At 43.5% G+C, this 23,615-nt stretch overlaps 1 protein-coding gene across 1 annotated transcript in view; it reads right to left on the bottom strand.

Annotated features, from left to right (window-relative positions):
- Positions 1-23,615, bottom strand: part of LOC132781617 (neuronal PAS domain-containing protein 3) — a 100,243-nt gene that overhangs the window by 31,119 nt on the left and 45,509 nt on the right. The window contains exons 4-5 of the mRNA XM_067461047.1: positions 20,369-20,442; positions 4,823-4,912 (exon numbers count right to left, since the gene is read on the bottom strand). Of these exons, the coding sequence (XP_067317148.1) occupies positions 4,823-4,912; positions 20,369-20,442 (164 nt within the window). The remainder of the gene's footprint in view (positions 1-4,822; positions 4,913-20,368; positions 20,443-23,615) is intronic.

Genomic DNA, 23,615 nt, shown 5'->3' with positions numbered 1-23,615 from the left:
GAATTCAAACCTGTGACCTTTCGGTCAGCAAGTTCAGCAGCTCAGCGGTTTAATCCACTGTGCCACCAGGGGCTCATGTGTGTATGTATTTGTGCATATATATATGTCTGGATGTGTGTATATATATATATATATGTGTGTGTGTGTGTGTGGATGTATAAATGGCCAGCATGATTGAATGGAGTGCCGTTATCTTCCCGCTGGAGCAGTACCTATTGATCTACTCACATTTGCATGTTTTCAAACTGCTAGGTTGGCAGAAGCTGGGGCTAACAGCGGGAGCTCACCCTGCTCACCGTATTCGAATGTGTGACCTTTCGATCAGCAAGTTCAGCAGCTCAGCCATTTAACCCACTGTGGCACCAGGGGCTCGTGTGTGTGTGTGTGTGTGTGTGTATGTATGTGTATGTATGTATGTGTGTGTGTGTGTGTATATATATATATCTGTATGTATGTATGTATGTATGTGTGTGTATGTGTATATATGTGGGTGTATTAATGACTGGCATGACTGCATGGAGTGCCGTTACCTTCCCACTGGAGCGGTACCTATTGATCTACTCACATTTGCATGTTTTCAAACTGCTAGGTTGGCAGAAGCTGGGGCTTACAGCAGGAGCTCACCCTGCTCCCCGGATTCGAATGTATGACCTTTCGATCAGCCAGTTCAGCAGCTCAGTGGTTTAACCCACTGCGTTATCGGGGCTCCATGCGTGTGCGTGTGTATAAATATATGTCAATCATATACACATTACATCTAATCTATATAAATAAAAATGTAATGTTAGTTTGTGAGATTAACATAATTCAAAAACCACTGGACGAACTGACACCAAATTTGGACACAATACACAGATCAGGCCACGGAGTCACCATCACTCATAAAAACACTGAAAAACACAGCGGAAGGGACTTAAAAAGCCAAAAAAGCAAAAAGATGCTACAGCGCATGCGCAAAAACAACTCCCCCCAGCAAACAAAACACACAATAGAATATCCACACTCTCTTCCGGACTACAGCTCCCATTATCCCTTAGACCAGGCCCTTTGGGAGAAGAGGATGCTCCAAATGCATTGCTTCCAACCGCAAGCTTTCTTCTCCTTGGTTTTCTTTGAGAGCATCCCAATCCCTGCAGATTTCCAATTTTCTATTCCCAGCAATCCTCCAGATAGATAGATTAGATAGAGATAGGTAGGTAGGTAGATAGATCGATAAGGAGGACTGCTGGGAGTTGCAGTCCAAGAATACGTAGAGAAGGAAGAAAGGGGATAAAGTAGAAGGGAAAGAAAAGAGGGGAAGGAAGGGAAGAGGAAGAGAAGGAAGGAAGGAGAGAAGGAAAGAAAAAAAGGGGAAAGAAGGAAGGAAGGAAGGAAGGATGGATGGAGAGAAAGAGGAAGCGAAAGAAAAGGGGGAAGGAAAGGAAGAGAAGGAAGAAAGGAGAGAAGGAAAGAAAAAAGGAAGGAAGGAAGGAAGGAAGAAAAGAGGGAAGGAAGGAGAGAAAGAGGAAGCGAAAGAAAAGGGGGGAAGGAAAGGAAGAGAAGGAAGGAAGGAGAGAAGGAAAGAAAAAAGGAAAGAAGGAAGGAAGGAAGGAAGGAAGGAAAGAGGGAAGGAAGGAGAGAAAGAGGAAGCGAAAGAAAAGGGGGGGAAGGAAAGGAAGAGAAGGAAAGAAGGAGAGAAGGAAAGAAAAAAGGAAGGAAGGTGAGAAGGAAAGGAAGGAAGGAAGGAAGGAATGAAGGAAGGAGAGAAAGGGGAAGAGAAAGAAAGGGGGGAAGGAAAGGAAGAGAATGAAGGAAGGAAAGAGGAAGAGGAAGGAAGGAAAGAGAAGGAAGGAGAGAAGGAAAGAAAAAAAGGGAAGGAAGAAAAGAGGGAAGGAAGGAAGGAGAGAAAGAGGAGGGGAAAGAAAAGGGGGGAAGGAAGGGAAGAGGAAGAGAAGGAAGGAAGGAGAGAAAAAAGCGGAGGAAGGAAGGAAGGAAAGAGGGAAGGAAGAAAGAGAAAGAGGAAGCGAAAGAAAAGGGGGGAAGGAAGGAAAGAAAAAAAGGGAAGGAAAAAGAGAAAGGGGGAGGGAAGGTTGGCCACAGCAACGTGTGGCGGGTACATCTAGTAATATTAAAAAAGCACCCCCTTCTTTAATGCTTGGCATTCCAAAGGTGAAGTGTCCCTTCCTTTCCTCTAAAGCCTGACACGGGAAGAGTTAAGCATCCCTACCTTTTTGTTAAGAGTAAGGAAGAAGGATGCCGGACCCTTTCCATGCTAGGAATTAGGAGATCTCTGACCCTTTCCATGCTAAACATTAGGAGAGCAATCCCAAAAAGGATGCGTCTCCTTTGGCTCACTCCTCTCTTCCTCTCCAACCAATCGATCATGGCTTGGAAGAGCCTCCGATCATCAATTATCAGTGCAATCGCTTCCTGTGTAGCCAGATAATTGCTACGATTAATTATTCATGCAGCAAAGGCTGGCAATGAGATGAAAATGAACAGCCAAACAGACCCAAGACCAGACAGGTGAAGAAGGGATGATGCAGGGAAGGTTCTGCATTTGGAGGCAAAGATATGCCAGGTACAACATCATCATCATGTTTATTTATACCCCGCTTTTTCCCTCCACGAGGCTGGATGACCATCTGTCAGGAGGGCTTTGATGGTGTCTTCCTGCCTGGCAGAATGAGGTTGGATTAGATGACCTTTGGGGATCCCATATCTAGTAGAAAATAGTCTGCCTTGGAGTCCAATGGGTTCTTTTTTTTCTGGAGGATTTTAAACAGAAGCTGGATGGCCATCTGTTGGGAGGGCTTTGATTGTGACTTCACTCTCTCTCAATCATATCTACCTATCTATTCTCTCTGTGTGTGTGTCATCTCTCTATCTACTCTCTCTCTCAACCATATGTATTAATCTAGCTAGTCTCTTAATCATATCTAGCTTTCTATTCTCTCTCAGCCATATTTATCTATCTAGCCTCTCCCTCAATCATATCTACAGTATCTATCTATTCCCTTTCAGCCATTTCAATCTATCTATTCTCTCGCAATCATATCAATTATTCTCTCTCTCTTTCTATCCTATCTATCTATCTATCTATCTATCTATCTATCTATCTATCTATCTGTCCAGTCTCTCTCAATAATATCTATCTATCCAGTCTCTCTCTTGATAATATCTATCTATTCTCTCTTTCAGTCATATGAATCTGTCTATCTATTTTCTCTCAATCCTATCCATCTATTTATCTATCTATTCTCTCTTAATATATCCGGTCTCTCTCTCAATCCTATCTATTTATATATTCTCTGTCTTTCAATCATATCAATCGATCAATCAATCAATCAATCAATCTATTCTCTCTCTTTCAATCTATCTATCTATTTTATCTCTCAACCATATCTATCTATCTATCCATCTATCCATCTATCTATCTATCTATCTATCTATTCTCAATCATTATCTATCTATCTATCTATTCTCTCTCAATATAAATCCGCTCTCTCTCTCAATCATATCTATTTATTCTCTCTCTTTCAATCATATCAATTAACTAATCAATCTAATATCTCTCTTTCAGTCATATCTATCTATCTATCTATCTATCTATTCTGTCTCAACCATATCTATCTATTCCCTCCCAATCAAATCTATCTATCTATTCTCTGTCTCAACCATATCTATCTATTTATCTATCTATCTATTCTCTCTCTCAATCATTATCTCTCTATCCTCTCTCAACCATATCTATTTAGTCTCTTTCTCAACTCTATCTATCTATCTATCTATCTATCATCTCTTAATCGTAGCTATTTATCCTTTCGTTCAACCGTATCTATCTGTCTATCTATCTATCTATCTATCTATCTATCTATCTATCTATCTATCCTCTCTCTCAACCATATCTATCTATCTATCTATCTATCTATCTATCTATCTATCTATCTATCTATCTATCATCTCTCTCTTAATCGTATCTATTTATCCTCTCTCTTTCAACCCTATCTATCTATCTATCTATCTATCTATCTATCTATCTATCTATCTATCTATCTATCTATCTATCCTCTCTCTCTCAACTCTATCTATCCATCTATTTATCTATCCTCACTCTTTCAACTCTATCTATCTATCTATCTATCTATCTATCATATATCTATCCTCTCTCTCTCAACCATATCTATCTATCTATCTATCTATCTATCTATCTATCTATCTATCTATCTATCATATATCTATCCTCTCTCTCTCAACCATATCTATCTATCTATCTATCTATCTATCTATCTATCTATCTATCTATCTATTATCTGTCTTAATTGTATCTATTTATCCTCTCGTTCAACCCTCTCTGTCTGTCTGTCTATCCATCCATCCATCCATCCATCCATCTATCTATCTCTTAATCGTATCTATTTATCCTCTCTCTTTCAACCATATCTATCTATCTATCTATCTATTGATTATTCTCTCTCTCTCTCAATCATAAGAGCTATGCAGTCCAAATCTTTGCCATGTGGGAAAACACAACCAAAGCCCTCCTGACAGATGGCCATCCCCATCCACCGCTAATTGCCCTCATCAAGATGCAGGTCCTCAAGTGTATCTTATTATCTCTCCCCTCCCCTCTCTTTTCTCGACGGCACGTCTTCTGCCTCGGAACCGCCGCAGACGATCTCCTTGCCGATTCTCAGCACAACCCGACCGTCCGCATGACTCATGCGCTGCACATCTGGCCCTATAGAGTGGGGCCTCTTTTTTTTTGGTTAATACATTGCATTTCCAACCTCTGCGCATGCATTATTCAGGTTTTAGTACACAGCTCACACACGGCTCATACCTGCGAGAGCCCCAGGTAAATAGACACCGTCTCCGAGATGTAAAGGAATTTTCCCTCTTGGTTCAACACAAACACAAAGCCGTCCAGGGACTGCGGAGAGAAAGAAAGAAAGAAAGAGAAGAGACAAGAACGTGATATAGATATCTGTATCTCTCTCTCTATATATATATATGCACAGTACAACCTTCCGTATCCACAGAACTTGATATACAGGGCTTCACTTATCCACTGTTCCAATGACTCAATTCACGTACTCCTATACAAGCTATTTATGTATTATTATAACTTGCTTTTTATTTTTTATTATATTATTAGAGAAAGAGAGAGAATACAAAAATATATAATAATTAATTATAAGTTTATTTTTATTATATTCTAATATATAATACATTATAATAGTATTTTATTACCTATAATCATTTATTTTATTATAATATATATACAATAAATTAAAAGTTTATTATTTTTATTTTATATATAATACATTATAATAGTTTATTATTTTTATAATATATATAACACACACATATATACAAATTATAATAGTGTATTTATTTTATTATAATATACATATATACTATAAATTATATTACTTTTATTTTATATGTAATACATTATAATAGTTTATAATTTTTATAATATATATAACACACATATATACAAATTATAATAGTGTATGTGTGTGTGTGTGTATCTAAAAGTTTATTGTAGGTGAACTACAACTCCCAACATGCCAGGTCAACTGCAAAAAAGTCCAACTGCATTTAAAGTTTGTTATGTTGGGCAAGTTTGCTCTAGATGCATCATCGGTGGGGTTCAGTGTGCTCTCTGGCTTTAGGGTAAACTACAACTCCCACTATGGTGAGTGAGTCCCCTCAAACCCCTCCAGTTCAGTGTGCTCTCTGGTTTTAGGGCAAACTACAACTCCCACTATGGTGAGTCAGTCCCCTCCAACCCCTTCCAGTAGGTTGAGTTAGTCCTGGGGGTTCTGTGTGCCAATTTTGGTCTAGTTCCATCATTGGTGGAGGTCACCATGAACTACAAATCCCAGAAAGGAAAGCCAGTTTCCCCCAAATCTCTCCAATCATCACATTTCGGTGTATCAGGTCTGTGTGCCGAGTTTGGTCCAGATCCATCATTGTTTGGGTTCATAGTGCGCTCCGGATATAGGTGAACTACAACTCCCAAACAGAAGGTCAATGCCCACCAAAACCTTTTAGTATTTTCTGTTGGTCATAGAAGCTGTGTGTGCCAAATTTGGTCCAATTCCATCTTTGGTGACGTTCAGAATGCTAATTGATTGCAGGTGAACTATAAATCCCAGTATCAACTCCAAAATGCCCAGGCCAATTTACCTGAAAACCCACCAGCATTCAAATTTTGGGCAGATCGGGTAAGCATGCCAAGTTTGGTCCAGATCCATCATTGTTTGGGTTCATAGTGCGCTCCGGATATAGGTGAACTACAACTCCCAAACAGAAGGTCAATGCCCACCAAAACCTTTCAGTATTTTTTGTTGGTCATGGGAGCGCTGTGTGCCAAGTTTGGTCCAATTCCATCTTTGGTGACGTTCAGAATGCTAATTGATTGCAGGTGAACTATAAATCCCAGTATCAACTCCAAAATGCCCAGGTCAATTTACCTGAAAACCCACCAGCATTCAAATTTTGGGCAGATCGGGTATGCATGCCAAGTTTGGTCCAGATCCATCATTGTTTGGGTTCATAGTCCGCTCCGGATGTAGGTGAACTACAACTCCCAAACAGAAAGTCAATGCCCACCAAAACCTTTCAGTATTTTCTGTTGGTCATGGAAGCTGTGTGTGCCAAGTTTGGTCCAATTCCATCTTTGGTGACGTTCAGAATGCTAATTGATTGCAGGTGAACTATAAATCCCAGTATCAACTCCAAATATAATATATATTAGAGAAAATATGTGTATATATGTATGCAATTGTATGTATGTATGTGCGTGCGTGTGAATGTATGCGTGTGTATACACACACACACACACACATATTCTATTTTCTATACACAAGTGAAGAAGTTCCAAAACTACCATAGCAGTAAAAATGGCATCAAAATGCATTAACTCTGCAGTGCGGAATGCACCTTTGGGTCCCGACAAGTACCTTGAAGCAGCTGCTTAGAAATCTGGGGAAAATCTATCTATCTGGAAATCCTTTTGGAAACAAAAGCAAAAGAATCTCTTTTAAGACTTTAGGATGACGATCAACTGAAGAAGGGGGAGATTGCAATGAATTGGATGCTTGCAAACGGTGAGCCAAACCGATCCTTTTCCAAGGAGGCAGCAAAAGGCAGGGAGAGCCAATGGCCAAAGCCAACTTCTCAATGGTTTGAGGAAGCCGGAAACCCTTCCCCGGAGAGTCCTTTGAGCCCTGCCATGGCAAAGCTTAAGCGCCGCCAAGAAATGCCCGCTTTTTGGGTTCTTTTCCAGCTTTTGGGAAGTTACAAAACCAAAGCAGTGGGAAGAGAAGGTTCATTATTTGGTGTCATGTCATTGGGGACAGTTTGGATAATATAGATGGCAGAAAGGGGGGGTAAAATAATAATAATAATAATAATAATAATAATAATAATAATAATAATAATGGGTTGCTGTGAGTTTTCCAGGCTGTCTGGCCATGTTCCAGAAGCATTCTCTCCTGACGTTTTGCCTGCATCTATGGCAGGCATCCTCAGAGGTTGTGAGGTCAGGTTAAGCCGCTGAGCTGCAGAACTTGCTGACCGAAAGGTTAGCGGTTCGAATCCGGTGAGTGGGGTGAGCTACTGCTGTTAGGCCCAGCTTCTGCCAACCTAGCGGTTTGAAAACATGGAAATGTGAGTAGATCAATAGGTACAGCTTCTGTGGGAAAATAATGGCGTTCCATGCAGTCATGCAGACCGCATGACCTTGGAGGTGTCTACGGACAACTCCAGCTCTTTGGCTTAGGAATGGAGATGAGTACCAGAGTCCCAGAGTCAGGGGAAACCTTTACCTTACTATTAATTAATATTAATTATTGTTATTAATTATTAATATTTATTATTATGCTACTATTACTATTATTATTATTTATTATTATTTCAGTGGATGAAGCGGATCACAGAGGCCGACATGGGCAGGAGCAGCCAGAAGGCGTGGAGGCTGCTAAGACGGCTGAGCAACGACCCCTCACAAACTAATACCCATGCCAACATAAAGGCAGATCAGATAGCACACCAACTCTTGAAGAATCGGAAACTCAACCTTGCCACCAAAGTAGGAAAGAAACCAATACCCAAACAATCAAAGACTGAGAACAACAACCTCCATGAGCCCTTTACATTTACTGAATTGGACATGGCTCTCAATAAATGTAAAAATGGCAAAGAAGCTGGCCTGGATGATCTACGGATGGAACAAATCAAGAACTTTGGCCCAAAAGCAAGGCGCTGGCTGCTGGAACTGATGAACAACTGCACTGCATCCTGTCAGATCCCCAAAATCTGGAGGAAAGCAAGAGTCATCGCCATCTGGAAGCCAGGCAAAGACCGTAATGATCCAAAAAGCTATAGATCAATCTCCCTGCTGTGCCACCTCTACAAAGTTCTGGAGAGACTTATTTTGAATAGAATTATGGAACAAATAGACCCCTGTCTGATTCCACAGCAAACTGGCTTCAGAAAAGGCAAAAGCTGCACATCACAAGTGCTGAACTTGACTCAGCACATAGAAGATAGCTTTGAAAGGCAGCAGATCACAGGAGCTGTCTTCGTAGACCTGTCAGCAGCCTATGATACTGTGAACCACCGCCTCCTCCTGAGAAAAATGTATAGTATCACAAAGGAGGACCACCTCACCCGCCTCATAGGAAACCTGCTACAAAACAGGAGCTTTTTTGTTGAGTTCCAGGGCCAGAGAAGCAGATGGCGGAAACAGAAGAACGGCCTGCCTAAGGGGAGCGTGCTCGCTCCATCCATGTTCAACATCTATGACCAGCCACTGCCAGAAGGGACAGAGAGCTTCATCTATGCTGATGATCGTGCCATCACCGCTCAAGCAGGGAGCTTTGAGATGGTAGAACAGAAGCTCTCCGAAGCTCTAGGTGCTCTTACTGCCTATTACAGGGAAAACCAGCTGATCCATAATCCATCTAAAACACAGACATGGGCTTTTCACCTTAAGAACAGACAAGCATCCCGAGCTCTGAGGATTACCTGGGAAGGAATCCCACTGGAGCATTGCAGCACACCCAAATACCTGGGAGTCACTCTGGACCGTGCTCTGGCCTACAAGAAGCACTGCCTGAACATCAAGCAAAAAGTGGGTGCTAGAAACAATATCATACGAAAGCTGACTGGCACAACCTGGGGATCACAACCAGACACAGTGAAGACATCTGCCCTTGCGCTATGCTACTCTGCTGCTGAGTATTCATGCCCAGTGTGGAACACATCTCAACACGCTAAAACAGTGGATGTGGGTCCTAATGAGACATGCCACATTATCACGGGGTGTCTGCGCCCTACACCACTGGAGAAATTACACTGTTTAGCCGGTATTGCACCACCTGACATCCACCGGGAAGTAGCAGCCAATAGTGAAATGACCAAGGCAGAGACATCTCCAGCTCACCCCTTGTTTGGGTATTAGACAGCACTTCAACGACTTAAATCAAGAAATAGTTTTCAAGACCTACAGAGACACTCGCTGGAACACCCCAGCAAGCGAGAGTCCAAAAGTGGCAGGCTCAAACCCAGAACTTCAATCAAATGAGAGACTCCCCCCTGGGCACACAAAAGACTGGGCGACTTGGAAGGCGCTGAACAGACTGTGCTCTGGCACCACGAGATGCAGAGCCACTCTTAAGAAATGGGGCCACAAAGTGGAATCCACGACATGCAAGTGTGGAGAAGAGCAAACTACAGACCACCTACTGCAATGCAGCCTGAGCCCTGCCACATGCACAATGGAGGACCTTCTTGCGGCAACACCAGAGGCACTCCAAGTGGCCAGATACTGGTCAAAGGACATTTAATCAACAACCAAGCTTGCAAACTTTGCGTTTTGTCTGTTTGTTTGTTTTGTTCTGTTAGAAATGTAATACAATGGTATGGTTGCTGATGACACGATAGATAAATAAATAAATCAACTACTAAGCTTGCAAACTTTGTGTTTTGTCTGTTTGTTTGTTTTCTTAAAAATGTAATACAAGTGTCTGGTTCCTCCTGACACGATAAATATTATTATTATTATTATTATTATTATTATTATTATTATTATTATCCTGCAGAATCAAACATGAGGTTCTCGCCAGTCAGGAAGACTCTTTTGGGAAGTAAAATAGGTGGAAAGCATTGCATGAAAACACCGGAAAGCATTTCATTGTTGGAAAAAGCATTCAGAAAAGAAGGAGGCCACCTTAAAAGAAGAGGCAGCGTTGGGATCCAGACCCACTCTGCTTGCAATCCCTCTACTTTTACTTCTTCTCAGCGGGTCAATTGCTCCACGAAACAAATAAATCAAGCAACTCCTTCCTTCCTTCCTTTTGTCCCCATTGGAGCTGCACTGTCAACCATTTAATCGCTGCGCCGCTGACCTCCGCACATCTCATCCCAAAACACTTGGGGTCTTTGGGTTTTTTTTTTCATTATATAAAAAAAGCAATTTTATCTGTCAGCCGTAATTAACGCGCCCGAAATGTGAAAACGACTGTCGGCTCCATTCATCTCCTACTATCCCCCCCCCCCCGCGCTTCTCCTCTTTGGGAAGCAAAGGATGGGGGGGGGGGATGTCGGCAATGTGCAAATATATTCCAATAGTATAAAGGGACAATTGTTATAGCGGGCCTTTATTAATACAGGGAGAAGACACAGGAAGCAAAGAATAAAGGGTTCCCCCCGTCCACTGCTTCAATGGCCATGGCTATAAAGCAGGCATGGGCAAACTTGGGCCCTCCAAGTGTTTTGGACTTCAACTCCCACATGATGCAATACCCAGGGGCGGCACATCCATTACGCAAAGTAAGCGGTCGCAGTACACTTTTTTTTGCCAGGGGCGCAGAGGCACCTCTGCAAATGCCCCTCGACCACCACTTGAGGATCATAGAATCATAGAATCAAAGAGTTGGAAGAGACCTCATGGGCCATCCAGTCCAACCCCATTCTGCCAAGAAGCAGGAATATTGCATTCAAATCACCCCTGACAGATGGCCATCCAGCCTCTGCTTAAAAGCTTCCAAAGAAGGAGCCTCCACCACACTCCGGGGCAGAGAGTTCCACTGCTGAACGGCTCTCACAGTCAGGAAGTTCTTCCTAATGTTCAGATGGAATCTCCTCTCTTGTAGTTTGAAGCCATTGTTCCACTGCGTCCTAGTCTCCAAGGAAGCAGAAAACAAGCTTGCTCCCTCCTCCCTGTGGCTTCCTCTCACATATTTATACATGGATATCATATCCCCTCTCAGCCTTCTCTTCCTCAGGCTACACATGCCCAGCTCCTTAAGCCGCTCCTCATAGGGCTTGTTCTCCAGACCCTTGATCATTTTAGTCGCCCTCCTCTGGACACATTCCAGCTTGTCAATATCTCTCTGTCCCCTTTGGCTCACAACAGCTCTAGCAGTCCGGGGGAAGCCACAGCAACCTATTACGTAAAGAAAGCATTTGCAGTATAGTTGATTGTGCCCAGGGGCACTCTTGAGGCGCTCTTGGGGGGAAATAGACCTTGACACATGCGAGTTGTAGTTACTGGGATGTATAGTTCACCTACAATCAAAGAGCATTCTGAACTCCACCAATGATGGAATTGAACAAAATATGGCACACAGAACTCCCACGACGAACAGAAAATATATATCAATAATTGGTTTGGGGGGGGGGGGGGAATACTATTTGCTTACCATTGAAAATTACCTAGGGCCGCCTCTGGCAATATCTAACAGGTTGTGTAATGGCTGGGTCATAACCATATGAGGGTTATTGCAAAGGGCTTGCATCAGCCAGTGTCCCTTGCTGATTACCTATATACGAGGGTTGAATGAAAAGCAATGCCTCCACCTTCGTTACTTGGGTTTGGATGGGTATAAATCAAACACAGAAACAATCCTTAGAATGTGCTGTTTAACGACCGCTATTCACTTTCCCACATAATTACCACACAATTGGATACATTCTTGGTCCTCCAATGTTTTCCAACATTTATTTTTTTTATTTATGATATTTGTTTATTTACGACTAGCCGTCCCCTGCCAGGTGTTGCTGTGACCCAGTCTGGTGATCTGTTTGTCATGCAAGTCAGATGTTCCCACCTCAACATCTTTAAACTTACTGGCCCAACGATGCACAGTACTCACATCAACACAATCACCATAAACAACTTGCATTCTCTGATGAATCTCCTTTGGGGTGACACCTTCTGCTGTCAAGAATTCAAGGACTGCACGTTGCTTAAGTTGCATTGACCGACCATCTGTGTAGTGTTCCATAACAACACAACCGTTCAATGCTAAGGCTTCCCGCCAAAATGGAACTGTAGAGGAGAGTCTACTGAACAAGCCAGTACCTGCCACATACCAGTACTGCCATCTGTTGAGGAGTTACGAAGGTGGAGGCATTACTTTTCACTTTAACAACACAACCATTCAATGCTAAGGCTTCCAGCCAAAATGGAACTGTAGAGGAGAGTCTACTGAACAAGCCAGTACCTGTCACATATCAGTACTGCCATCTGTTGAGGGGTTACGAAGGTGGAGGCATTACTTTTCACTTTAACAACACAACCATTCAATGCTAAGGCTTCCAGCCAAAATGGAACTGTAGAGGAGAGTCTACTGAACAAGCCAGTACCTGTCGCATATCAGTACTGCCATCTGTTGAGGGGTTACGAAGGTGGAGGCATTACTTTTCACTTTAACAACACAACCATTCAATGCTAAGGCTTCCAGCCAAAATGGAACTGTAGAGGAGAGTCTACTGAACAAGCCAATACCTGTCGCATATCAGTACTGCCATCTGTTGAGGGGTTACGAAGGTGGAGGCATTACTTTTCATTCAACCCTCATATATAAGGAGGATGAAAGAATCCAGCTCTCTCTCTCCTACATGACTCAATGTGAGTATCTGTCTATGTTGTATGTGACTATCTGATGACTCTGGCTGTTAGGAATTATGGGAGGGCCCAACTTTGCCTATGTCTGTTCTGTATCCTCATTCAGAAAGGGATAAGACAGGAAGAACTCTGGACCGTGTTTGCACTGAAGCAAAGTCTTGCAAACTTTCTTTGCAGCGTTGAAAAGGGTCAGCTGAGTTTCTTCGCAAAGGCTGTGTGCCAACCATCTGTTGACTCCGGTTCAACATTGCCCCCCTCCAAATGTGATTGCTTCCAAATCAAGCCGAATTAGGCCCCGCAACAGCCGGCTCAGGGGTGGCCAAGACCCTCAGCGAATGCAGAAATCTGTTTTGGAAAGGAAGCCGTCGCACCTGGATAAGGGGCCAAACGACATTAGCTTTAATGCAATTGCTCCACAGCCCTGGCCTCTCCACATCTGCGGCAAAATTGGGTTCCCTTTGAGCCGATGGATGCAGAGCAAAACTATTTCCAAAGAGGAATAGGTCTTCTTGCCATAAGCAAAAGGCAGGAAGCAATGTCTAGTGGTCTATTTATTTATTGTGTCAGGGACAACAAAACAAACAAACAGACAAAACACAACATTTGTGAGTTTGGTAGTTGATTAAATGTCCTTGGACCAGTATCTGGCCACTTGGAGTGCCTCTGGTGTTGCCGCAAGAAGGTCCTCCCTTGTGCATGTGGCAGGGCTCAGGGTGCATTGCAGTAGGTGGTCAGTGGTTTGCTCTTCTCCACACTTGCATGTCGTGGATTCCACTTTGTGGCCCCATTTCTTGAGGTTGGCTCTGCATCTCGTGGTGCCAGAGCGCAGTCTGTTCAGTGCCCTCCAAGTCGCCCAGTCTTCTGTGTGCCCAGGGGGGAGTCTCTCATTTGGTATCAGCATTGGTTTAGGTTCTGGGTTTGAGCCTGCCACTTTTGGACTCTCGCTTGCTGAGGTGTTCCAGCGAGTGTCTCTGAAGAACTTGGGAAACTATTTCTTTAAGTTGTTGGCATGCTGGCTGATACCCAAACAGGGGATGCGCTGGAGATGTCTCTGCCTTGGTCCTTTCACTATTGGCTGCTACTTCCTGGTGGATGTCAGGTGGTGCAATACCGGCTAAGCAGTGTAATTTCTCCAGTGGTGTAGGGCGCAGACACCCCTTGATAATGCGGCATGTCTCATTAAGAGCCACATCCACTGTTTTAGCGTGGTGGGATGTGTTGCACACTGGGCATGCGTACTCAGCAGCAGAGTAGCATAGCGCAAGGGCAGATGTCTTCACTGTATCTGGTTGTGAGCCCCAGGTTGTGCCAGTCAGTTTTTGTATGATATTGTTTCTAGCACCCACTTTTTGCTTGATATTCAGGCAGTGCTTCTTGTAGGTCAGAGCACGGTCCAAAGTGACTCCCAGGTATTTGGGTGCGCTGCAATGCTCCAGTGGGATTCCTTCCTTCCCAGGTAATAATCCTCAGAGCTCGGGATGCTTGTCTGTTCTTGAGATGAAAGGCACATGTCTGTGTTTTCGACGGATTAGGGATCAGCTGGTTTTCCCTGTAATAGACAGTAAGGGCACCTAGAGTTTCGGAGAGCTTCTGTTCAAACATCTCAAAGCTCCCTGCTTGAGTAGTAATGGCATGATCATCAGCATAGATGAAACTCTCTGTCCCTTCTGGCAGTGGTTGGTCATTTGTGTAGATGTTGAACATGGATGGAGCGAGCACACTCCCCTGAGGCAGGCCGTTCTTCTGTTTCCGCCATCCGCTTCTCTGGCCCTGGAACTCAACAAAAAAGCTCCTGTTTTGTAGCAGGTTTCCTATGACCCAGCCATTACCACATCCCCTTAGGTATCGCATCATGGCATTCACAGTCATATCCAGGTGCTATCCATATATCGTGTTGTTTTTCTCTATGATTAGAAATGTTGTCCCATTTCTATCTAACATTCCTTCTTTCTTTGCAACTCTCTGCTGTCAAAAAGGGGATTTGGCAGGATTCTGCGACGCGGGTCTCTCATTTGGCACATCTCCCCAGGGCCCAACATTTGCCCCCTTGACATGCTCCGTCTCGGCCCTCTTTCTCTCTCCCTGCCATTTGATTGACCAGCTTTTAAAATTCTACGGCTTCGTTTCAGCCCAAAGGACCCAAGGCATCCGCTGACCCTGGGTCTTCCTCCGTTGAGGAGGCTGCCATCTCTGCTCCGCTCTGTGATGGGATGATTGGCATCGACAGAGGACTCCTGGGGATGTGAGTCAAGGATGCTTCCCAAGAAGAGCTCAGAAATACTCTTTCTCCCGAACTATAACTCCCATGTCCTATTGCATGGAAGAATGGGGTTGGTGTTCTGTCGCGCGCTGGGCCTGTAACAGCTGTACTTTTCTGTAGGACGTATACTTTGGCAAGCCCAGCGGGAAGCCAGGGGTGCCTCAAAGAGAGGTTCTCGGGGATTTTTCTGAAGTGATGGTCTTTAGAGTTTTTAATGATACAACAAAGTATTTATTATGGAACAAACAACAAATCTTCAATGGTTCAAACAACACTTAGAATCATAGAATCATAGAATCAAAGAGTTGGAAGAGACCTCATGGGCCATCCAGTCCAACCCCATTCTGCCAAGAAGCAGGAACATTGCATTCAAATCACCCCTGACAGATGGCCATCCAGCCTGTTTAAAAGCTTCCAAAGAAGGAGCCTCCACCACACTCCAGGGCAGAGAGTTCCACTGCTGAACGGCTCTCACAGTCAGGAAGTTCTTCCTCATGTTCAGATGGAATCTCCTCTCTTGTAGTTTGAAGCCATTGTTCCATTGCGTCCTAGTCTCCAGGGAAGCAGAAAACAAGCTTGCTCCCTCCTCCCTGTGGCTTCCTCTCACATATTTATACATGGCCCTCATATCTCCTCTCAGCCTTCTCTTCTTCAGGCTAAACATGCCCAGCTCCTTAAGCCGCTCCTCATAGGTCTTGTTCTCCAGACCTTTTATCATTTTAGTCGCTCTCCTCTGGACACATTCCAGCTTGTCAATATCTCTCTTGAATTGTGGTGCCCAGAATTGGACACAATATTCCAGGTGTGGTCTAGAGGGGTAGCCTGACTTCCCTAGATCTAGACACTATGCTCCTATTAATGCAGGCCAAAATCCCATTGGCTTTTTTTGCCGCCGCATCACATTGTTGGCTCATGTTTAACTTGTTGTCCACGAGGACTCCAAGATCTTTTTCACACGTACTGCTCTCGAGCCAGACATTGTCCCCCATTCTGTATCTTTGCATTTCGTTTTTCCTGCCAAAGTCGAGTATCTTGCATTTGTCACTGTTGAACTTCATTTTGTTAATTTTGTTAAATTTGTCACTGTTGAACTTCATTTTGTTAACTTCAAGGCTTTCTTAGTCTAGTCCTCAATGAACTGGTACCTGACTTTGATTAACTAAACTTTCTCTGTAGGAAAAACCCTTTTTAACCTCTCCCAGGCTGTTTTCTATCTATGCCTCATCAGTGTGGGATCTACTACCGATTCCAAATGCGTCTGGGTATCGAGTAGACCTACCAGCCGAGGCTTGAGGATATTTCAGCTGGAGTTCCGTGGATCTGTAGTGCTGTCCTCCCTCAGAGAATTCTTTGAAAACTTTAGGGCTGTTTTCCCTCTGATTGCTGTGAGGCTGAGAAGCTGTGAGCTCTCAGCCAGAGCTTTTGGGACCTTTCTCTTGGAATTTCTGCTTCTGTATCCCCAGATGTTACTTTTTCCCTGGATGATTAAGTTCCCTGGATGCTCCTTTTTCCCTGAATGGTTTCGTGGGAAAAGAAGCTTTTCTACGGGACGAGCTTCCTTATGAGAGACTGCCCCCAAAATGGCTCCTTTCCCTCCCAGAGCCCAGAACAAGGGGCGGAACCAAAGCTTAATTATGATGGACAGGAGGACTGCCCTATGATTGCAAAAAGATACCAGAAAGAAAATAAAGTTGAAGCTCTTGGTACAGCCGTACCAGCACAGTTGGACTCAATGGCCTTTGGAGGTCCCTACCAATGCTGAAATGTTGAGCCTTTCTCCAGGTGTTAGGAATTGTGGGAGTTGGAGTCCAAAACACTTGGAGGGCCAAAGTTGGCCCATGACTGAGCTATACTACCCATAAGTTTCATATAATCTTTACTGTATTCAAGAAGTTTGGAATTCTCCCCTTTAACTTAGGCCCCTTCCACACAGCTGTATAAAATCCACACTGAACTGGGTTATATGGCAGTGTGAACTCAGATATTCCACTTCAAGGGTTAGTAAAGGTAAAGGTTTTCCCCTGTCATAAAGTCCAGTCATGTCCGACTCTGGAGGTTGGTGCTCATCTCCATTTCTAAGCCAACGAGCCAGCGTTGTCCATAGACACCGCATAGAGTCGCCGTATCAGGCTGATATATGCGGTATAGAAGAAAAGCAAATAAATAAATAAATAAATAAATAAGATCATGCAGCCAGCTACCTTCCCGCCGGAGCGTTTACCTATTTTTTTAATTTGTTGTGTCAGGAGCGACCTGAGAAACTGCAAGTCGCTTCTGGTGTGAGAGAATTGGCCGTCTGCAAGGACATTGCCCAGGGGACACCCAGATGATTTTGATGTTTTATCATCCTTGTGGGAGGCTTCTCTCACGTTCCAGTATGAGGAGCTGGAGCTGATAGAGGGAGCTCATCCGCCTCTCGCCGGATTCGAACCTGCGACCTGTCGGTTTTCAGTCCTGCCGGCATAGGCGTTTAACCCACTGCACCACCGGGGGCTCCAACGTTTACCTATTGATCTACTCACATTTGCATGTGTTCGAACTGATAGGTTGGCAGAAGCTGGAGCTAACAGCAGGAGCTCACGCTGCTCCCTGGATTTGAACCTGAGATTCTTCGATCAGCACGTTCATCAGCTCAGCGGTTTAATCCACTGCGCCACTGGGGACTCCTATTGAGGGTTATTGTTGGAGTTCAGCCTGTGATTGTGTTTCAGGATCAAGGATGTGGATGTTGGAAGTGATGCCAATGAATTTCAAGATGGCAATGGCTTGGTCGATGATACTGATGCTGAGAAGGACCAGGAGACCCCTGTGCAAAGTATAGTTTCCCTGAGAATGTCCCTGAAGAGTGTGGGGATGATAGTTTACTCCCTGAATTGCTATAAGAGGATTCCCAGGATTTGAGGCTTGAAAACAACTAGGCACCTGGACCAGCTGCGAGACTTTATGAGCAAATAGATAGGTGAGAGGAAATTAGTCAAAACAGACAGATCGAACAGTGCCTTCGGTATTCTGCCAGGCTCCGGCAGAAAAAGATAAGGGGATCTCAAGTAAAACGAAACCAATTCCTGAGTGCATGGAATAGCTTTACAAGGGGATAAAAGTTCCAAGTGTGGGAAATATAGTCAGATGAAGCATCATTGGATTCAAGTGTAGTTCTCGTCCTTTGTTTCATGGAAGCTTTGTTTGGACGATTCTTGTCTAAGTATTTCTTGTTCATGGTTTGGACTCTTGGAATGTATGAATGCCCACTCATGCCTTGGATTAACGTTTCCTGATATAGGAAACAGAGGCTGGATGGCCATCTGTCAGGGGTGCTTTGAATGCAATATTCCTGCTTCTTGGCAGGGGGTTGGACTGGATGGCCCATGAGGTCTCTTCCAACTCTAGGATTCTATGATTCCTGTTTTCCTGAATGATATAAGAGAAGTATGGACTTTGCTGAACTTTATCCTGGACTATTTTTGCTCCTGCTTATCATCTTGCTTAATTGGATTTACCTATTTCTTTACAATGCTTTTTACTTGCTGTTTTCCAATCAACGGTGTGGTGTTTACAGTCCGAGGGCTTTTCCTGTCCTGGAGTGCAACAGCTATCTCCCTTGATATTCTGGGTTATATGGCTGTGTGGAAGGGACTACCCACTTTGGTGAAGCAGCCAGACAACCCAAGATTTCCAACTGAGTATTTCTAAATATTCTCCTTGTATTTGGCGGTGATAAGAGGAGTGGGGCCAAAAAGAGTCATTGTCTCTGCAGTTCATAGTCAGTCCAGGCATTGGTCGGCGATTGATACATTGCCACTTAAAGCATCAGCATTTGTCACTTCTGATAATTAGCGCAAGGTCCCCCGAGACGGGCCTAATGAGGGCGCTTGAGAAATAATTAGCCCGGTACGTCTGCTTTGCCGGCGATGTCAAGGCTCCTGAGTTGCACTTGCTATCGGGCTTTGCAAGAAAAGAGAAGTGGTTGCGTCCCAATGGTTGCATTTGCCTACCTTTCTTCAAGGTGGCATCCATAGGATCACACAGGTGGCACCAGCCAAGTTGGGCATGTCAGGATTTGAAAGGAAAACAAATTACGTCATCCTATGTATTGTTGAAAGCTTTCATGGCTGGAATCACTGGGTTGTTGTAGGTTTTTCAGGCTGCATGGCCATGTTCTAGAAGCATTCTCTCCTGATGTTTCGCCTGCATCTATGGCAAGCATCCTCAGAGGTAGTGAGGTCTGTTGGAACTAGGAAAAAGGGTTTATATATCTGTGGAATGGCCAGGGTGGGACAAAGGACTCTTGTCTGCTGGAGCCATGATCTAGAAGCATTCTCTCCTGACGTTTCGCCTGCATCTATGGCAGGCATCCTCAGAGGTAGTGAGGTCTATTGGAACTAGGAGAAAGGGTTTATGTATCTGTGGAATGACCAGGGTGGGGCAAAGGACTCTTGTCTGCTGGAGCCATGTTCTAGAAGCATTCTCTCCTGACGTTTCGCCTGCATCTATGGCAAGCATCCTCAGAGGTAGTGAGGTCTATTGGAACTACGAAAAGGGGTTTATATATCTGTGGAATGACCAGGGTGGGACAAAGGACTCTTGTCTGCTGGAGCCATGTTCTAGAAGCATTCTCTCCTGACGTTTCGCCTGCATCTATGGCAAGCATCCTCAGAGGTAGTGAGGTCTACTGGAACTAGGAAAAAGGGTTTATATATCTGTGGAATGACCAGGGTGAGACAAAGGACTCTTGTCTGCTGGAGCCATGTTCTAGAAGCATTCTCTCCTGACGTTTCACCTGCATCTATGGCAAGCATCCTCAGAGGTAGTGAGGTCTGTTGGAAACTAGGGAAACAACTACCATGTCAGGCTACACAAAGAAGCCATTGAAATCCACAAGTGTGTGGACAATTTCAACAGAAAGGAAGAAACCATGAAAATGAACAAAATCTGGCTACCTGTATTCAAAAATGCTAAAATTATAACACAAAACTCAAACACAGGGGAACTCCAGACAAGAAACAATCAGGGACAGCTCATCACCTCCAGGGATAGAGAAGGGCGGGGTACAAATATCTGAAATAATACCATCCTTGTGGGAGGTTTCTCTCATGTCCCTGTAGGGGAGCTGGAGCTGACAGAGAGAACTTACCCACGCTCTCCCTAGATTTGAACCTGCAACCTGTCGGGGTTGAAAACTGCCCCTTTAAGAGGCAACTCACCTGCAGGATGTGGCCTCCCAGGTGCTGTTCGAAGAGCTCCGTCAGCAGCGGGTTCAAGCTTCTCCGTCCGGACGCTGGAGGAAGAAGACAAAGAGTTCCACCATCAGAGACATCGCACTGCAAGTTGTCGTGGAATTAACAATCTCACATGCTTTCTCACCATCTGTTTTTTATGACCTCCAGTCCTATTTGCATGCCTCTTTCATTCGTTTGCATGACATTCCAGCTAACCCAAGAATGGGCAAACTTGGGCCTCCTCCAGGTGTTTTGGACTCCAACTCCCACAATTCCTAACAGCCTACCGGCTGTTAGGAATTGTGAGAGTTGGAGTCCAAAACACCTGGAGGAAGGCCCAAGTTTGCCATGTCTTGGCCAAACTTGGGAGAAGAACATACCAATTACTGATGTGTCTTATCTATCTACTCTAGTCTATCTACCTACCCCACCTATCTACTCTATCTTCTCTATATTTAGCTTATCTATCCATCTTCTCTATCCTATCTCTCTCTTTTGTCTCTTTATCTTCTCCATCTCCTTTATCCTAGCAATCTATCTTCTCTATCTTCCTATGTTCTGTATCTATCTATCTCTATCTATCTCTATATATCTATACATCTATCTCTCTAAGATAGAGACAAGAGAGAGAGAGAGGTAGGACAGAGAAAATAAAAGATAGAGAAGAGAAGATAATCTTCTCAATTTTGATGGGACCCAGGTCTAAGCATGAAATGAGCATAGGTTTCATATACAGATCTATCTTGGAGATATACAATGTTTGAAACACTTTTGTGCATGGGTTTACTGACCCATCAGAAAGCAAAGGGGTCACACTCTCTCAGCCACCAAAGGGGACGGTTTCAGATTCCTGGACAAGGGGTGCTCAACTTGATTTTTAGTACTGTTGGCATATCACACACACACATATACATACATATGCACATATACATACATACATGCACAAACATATATAAACACATGCACACTCGCATATATACAACATATAAAAACACATACATACACCCACACACACACATTTATACACACAAACACACATATATACACTCATACATATACACACATATACACACATGAATATATACACATGCACAAACATATATAAACACATGCACACTCGCATATATACACACACATATAAAACACATACATATACCCACACACACACATTTATACACACAAACACACATATATACACTCATAAATATACACACATATACACACATAAATATATACACATACAAACACACATATACATACATACACACACATATATATACATGCACACTTGCATATATACACACATATAAAAACACATACATACACCCACACACACACATTTATACACACAAACACACATATATACACTCATACATATACACACATATACACACATACATACAAACACACATATACATACATACACACACATATATACATACATGCACACTTGCATATATACACACATATAAAAACACATACATTTACCCATTTGCACACATTTATACACCCACATACACACTTAAACACACACATACATACACATGTATATACACATATATACATATACATACATACACATACACACATGTGCATACATACACAAACAAACATATATACACACATGCACACTTGCATATATACACACATACACACACACACATATAAAACACATACATACACACATTTATACACCCACACACACACACATACATATACATGCATACATACACATCTATTCACACATACACATACATATATACATATGTGCATACAAACATATACATACGCACATACACATACATATGCATATATATACACACACACATATATACAAACAGACACATATATGTACACACAGACATCTATACACACACATATAGATACACACATATATACACACTCACAATAGACTCTCAGTTAACCAACACCAATGAGGATTGGCAGATACCATATAAATGTAGTTTTCTGGTTGCTTGAGACTTACTATAAAAAAGAGGCATAATATATAGCCTATACTACACCATACATAAACTCTTTATTGACTTGGTATTAATATATAAATACTGTCATCAAAAGCAAATAAAAGCAAATCTAACGTAATGCAACACACTTTTACTTTGTTACACACTTATACACACGCATTTTAGATGTTTCTATCTCTGGCCTGGGCAAACTTGGGCCCTCCAGGTGTTTTGGACTCCAACTCCCACAATTCCTAACAGCCGGTAGGCTGTTAGGAATTGTGGGAGTTGGAGTCCAAAACACCTGGAGGGCCCAAGTTTGCCCATGCCTGCTTTAGGGTATTATTTAGGCCTGACATGTGTACTTCGCACCCCAAAAGGAGAACTATCCAAGAGCTCTTGGCACCCATTCCCCCTCTGCTTCCCTTTCTCTCTCTCTGTTGCCTCCTTCTTTCCTTCCTTCCTTCCTTCCTTCCTTCCTTCCTTCCTTCCTTCCCTCCTTCCTTCCTTCCTCCTCCTCTCCTCCCTGGAGTCCGGGGAACTTGGCTGTCCCCAAGTGACAATGAGCGAAACCCGGCTGAAAGGAAGGTTAAGCCGGGGTCTTGTGAGCTTTTCAGCTTTGCCCAGAGAGAAGTGAATGCGGGCCTGATAAGTATTCCGATCCCGTCTCCCAGGAATGTGCAGGACACAAAGGCCCGGCCTGTCTTCCCTCTTTTCTCCCCGTTCGCCCCCTTTTTTTCCACCGGCCCCCTCCGGCCCCCTCCTCCTCCTCTTCCTCGCCCCGCTTGTCTCCCCCAAGGCGAGCGCCAAAGGCATCACAAAGCATGTGCCACCCCACATTTGAAGAAATATGTGTGTGGATAGATAGGAAAGATTGATAAGGAGAGGTAGATAAGATAGACAGAGGACAGATAAGATAGATAGATAGATAGATAGATAGATAGATAGATAGATAGATAGATAGATAGATAGATAGATAGATGGAAAGATAACATAGAGGATAAATACATAGATAGATAGATAGATAGATAGATAGATAGATAGATAGATAGATGGAAAGATAACATAGAGGATAAATACATAGATAGATAGATAGATAGATAGATAGATAGATAGATAGACAGACAGACAGACAGGAAGGATAGAGGATAGACAGATTGATAGATTAGATGGATGGATGGATGGATGGACGGACGGACGGACGGACAGACAGACTAGTCAGAGGATAGATAGATAAGAAAGGAAGCTAGATAGAAGTTGGATAGATA

The sequence above is a fragment of the Anolis sagrei genome, chromosome X (assembly GCF_037176765.1).
Source record: "Anolis sagrei isolate rAnoSag1 chromosome X, rAnoSag1.mat, whole genome shotgun sequence".
NCBI classification, from domain to species: domain Eukaryota; kingdom Metazoa; phylum Chordata; class Lepidosauria; order Squamata; family Dactyloidae; genus Anolis; species Anolis sagrei.
Note: the sequence above shows the minus strand (reverse complement) of the source record. Positions and strands in the feature narration are given on the sequence as shown.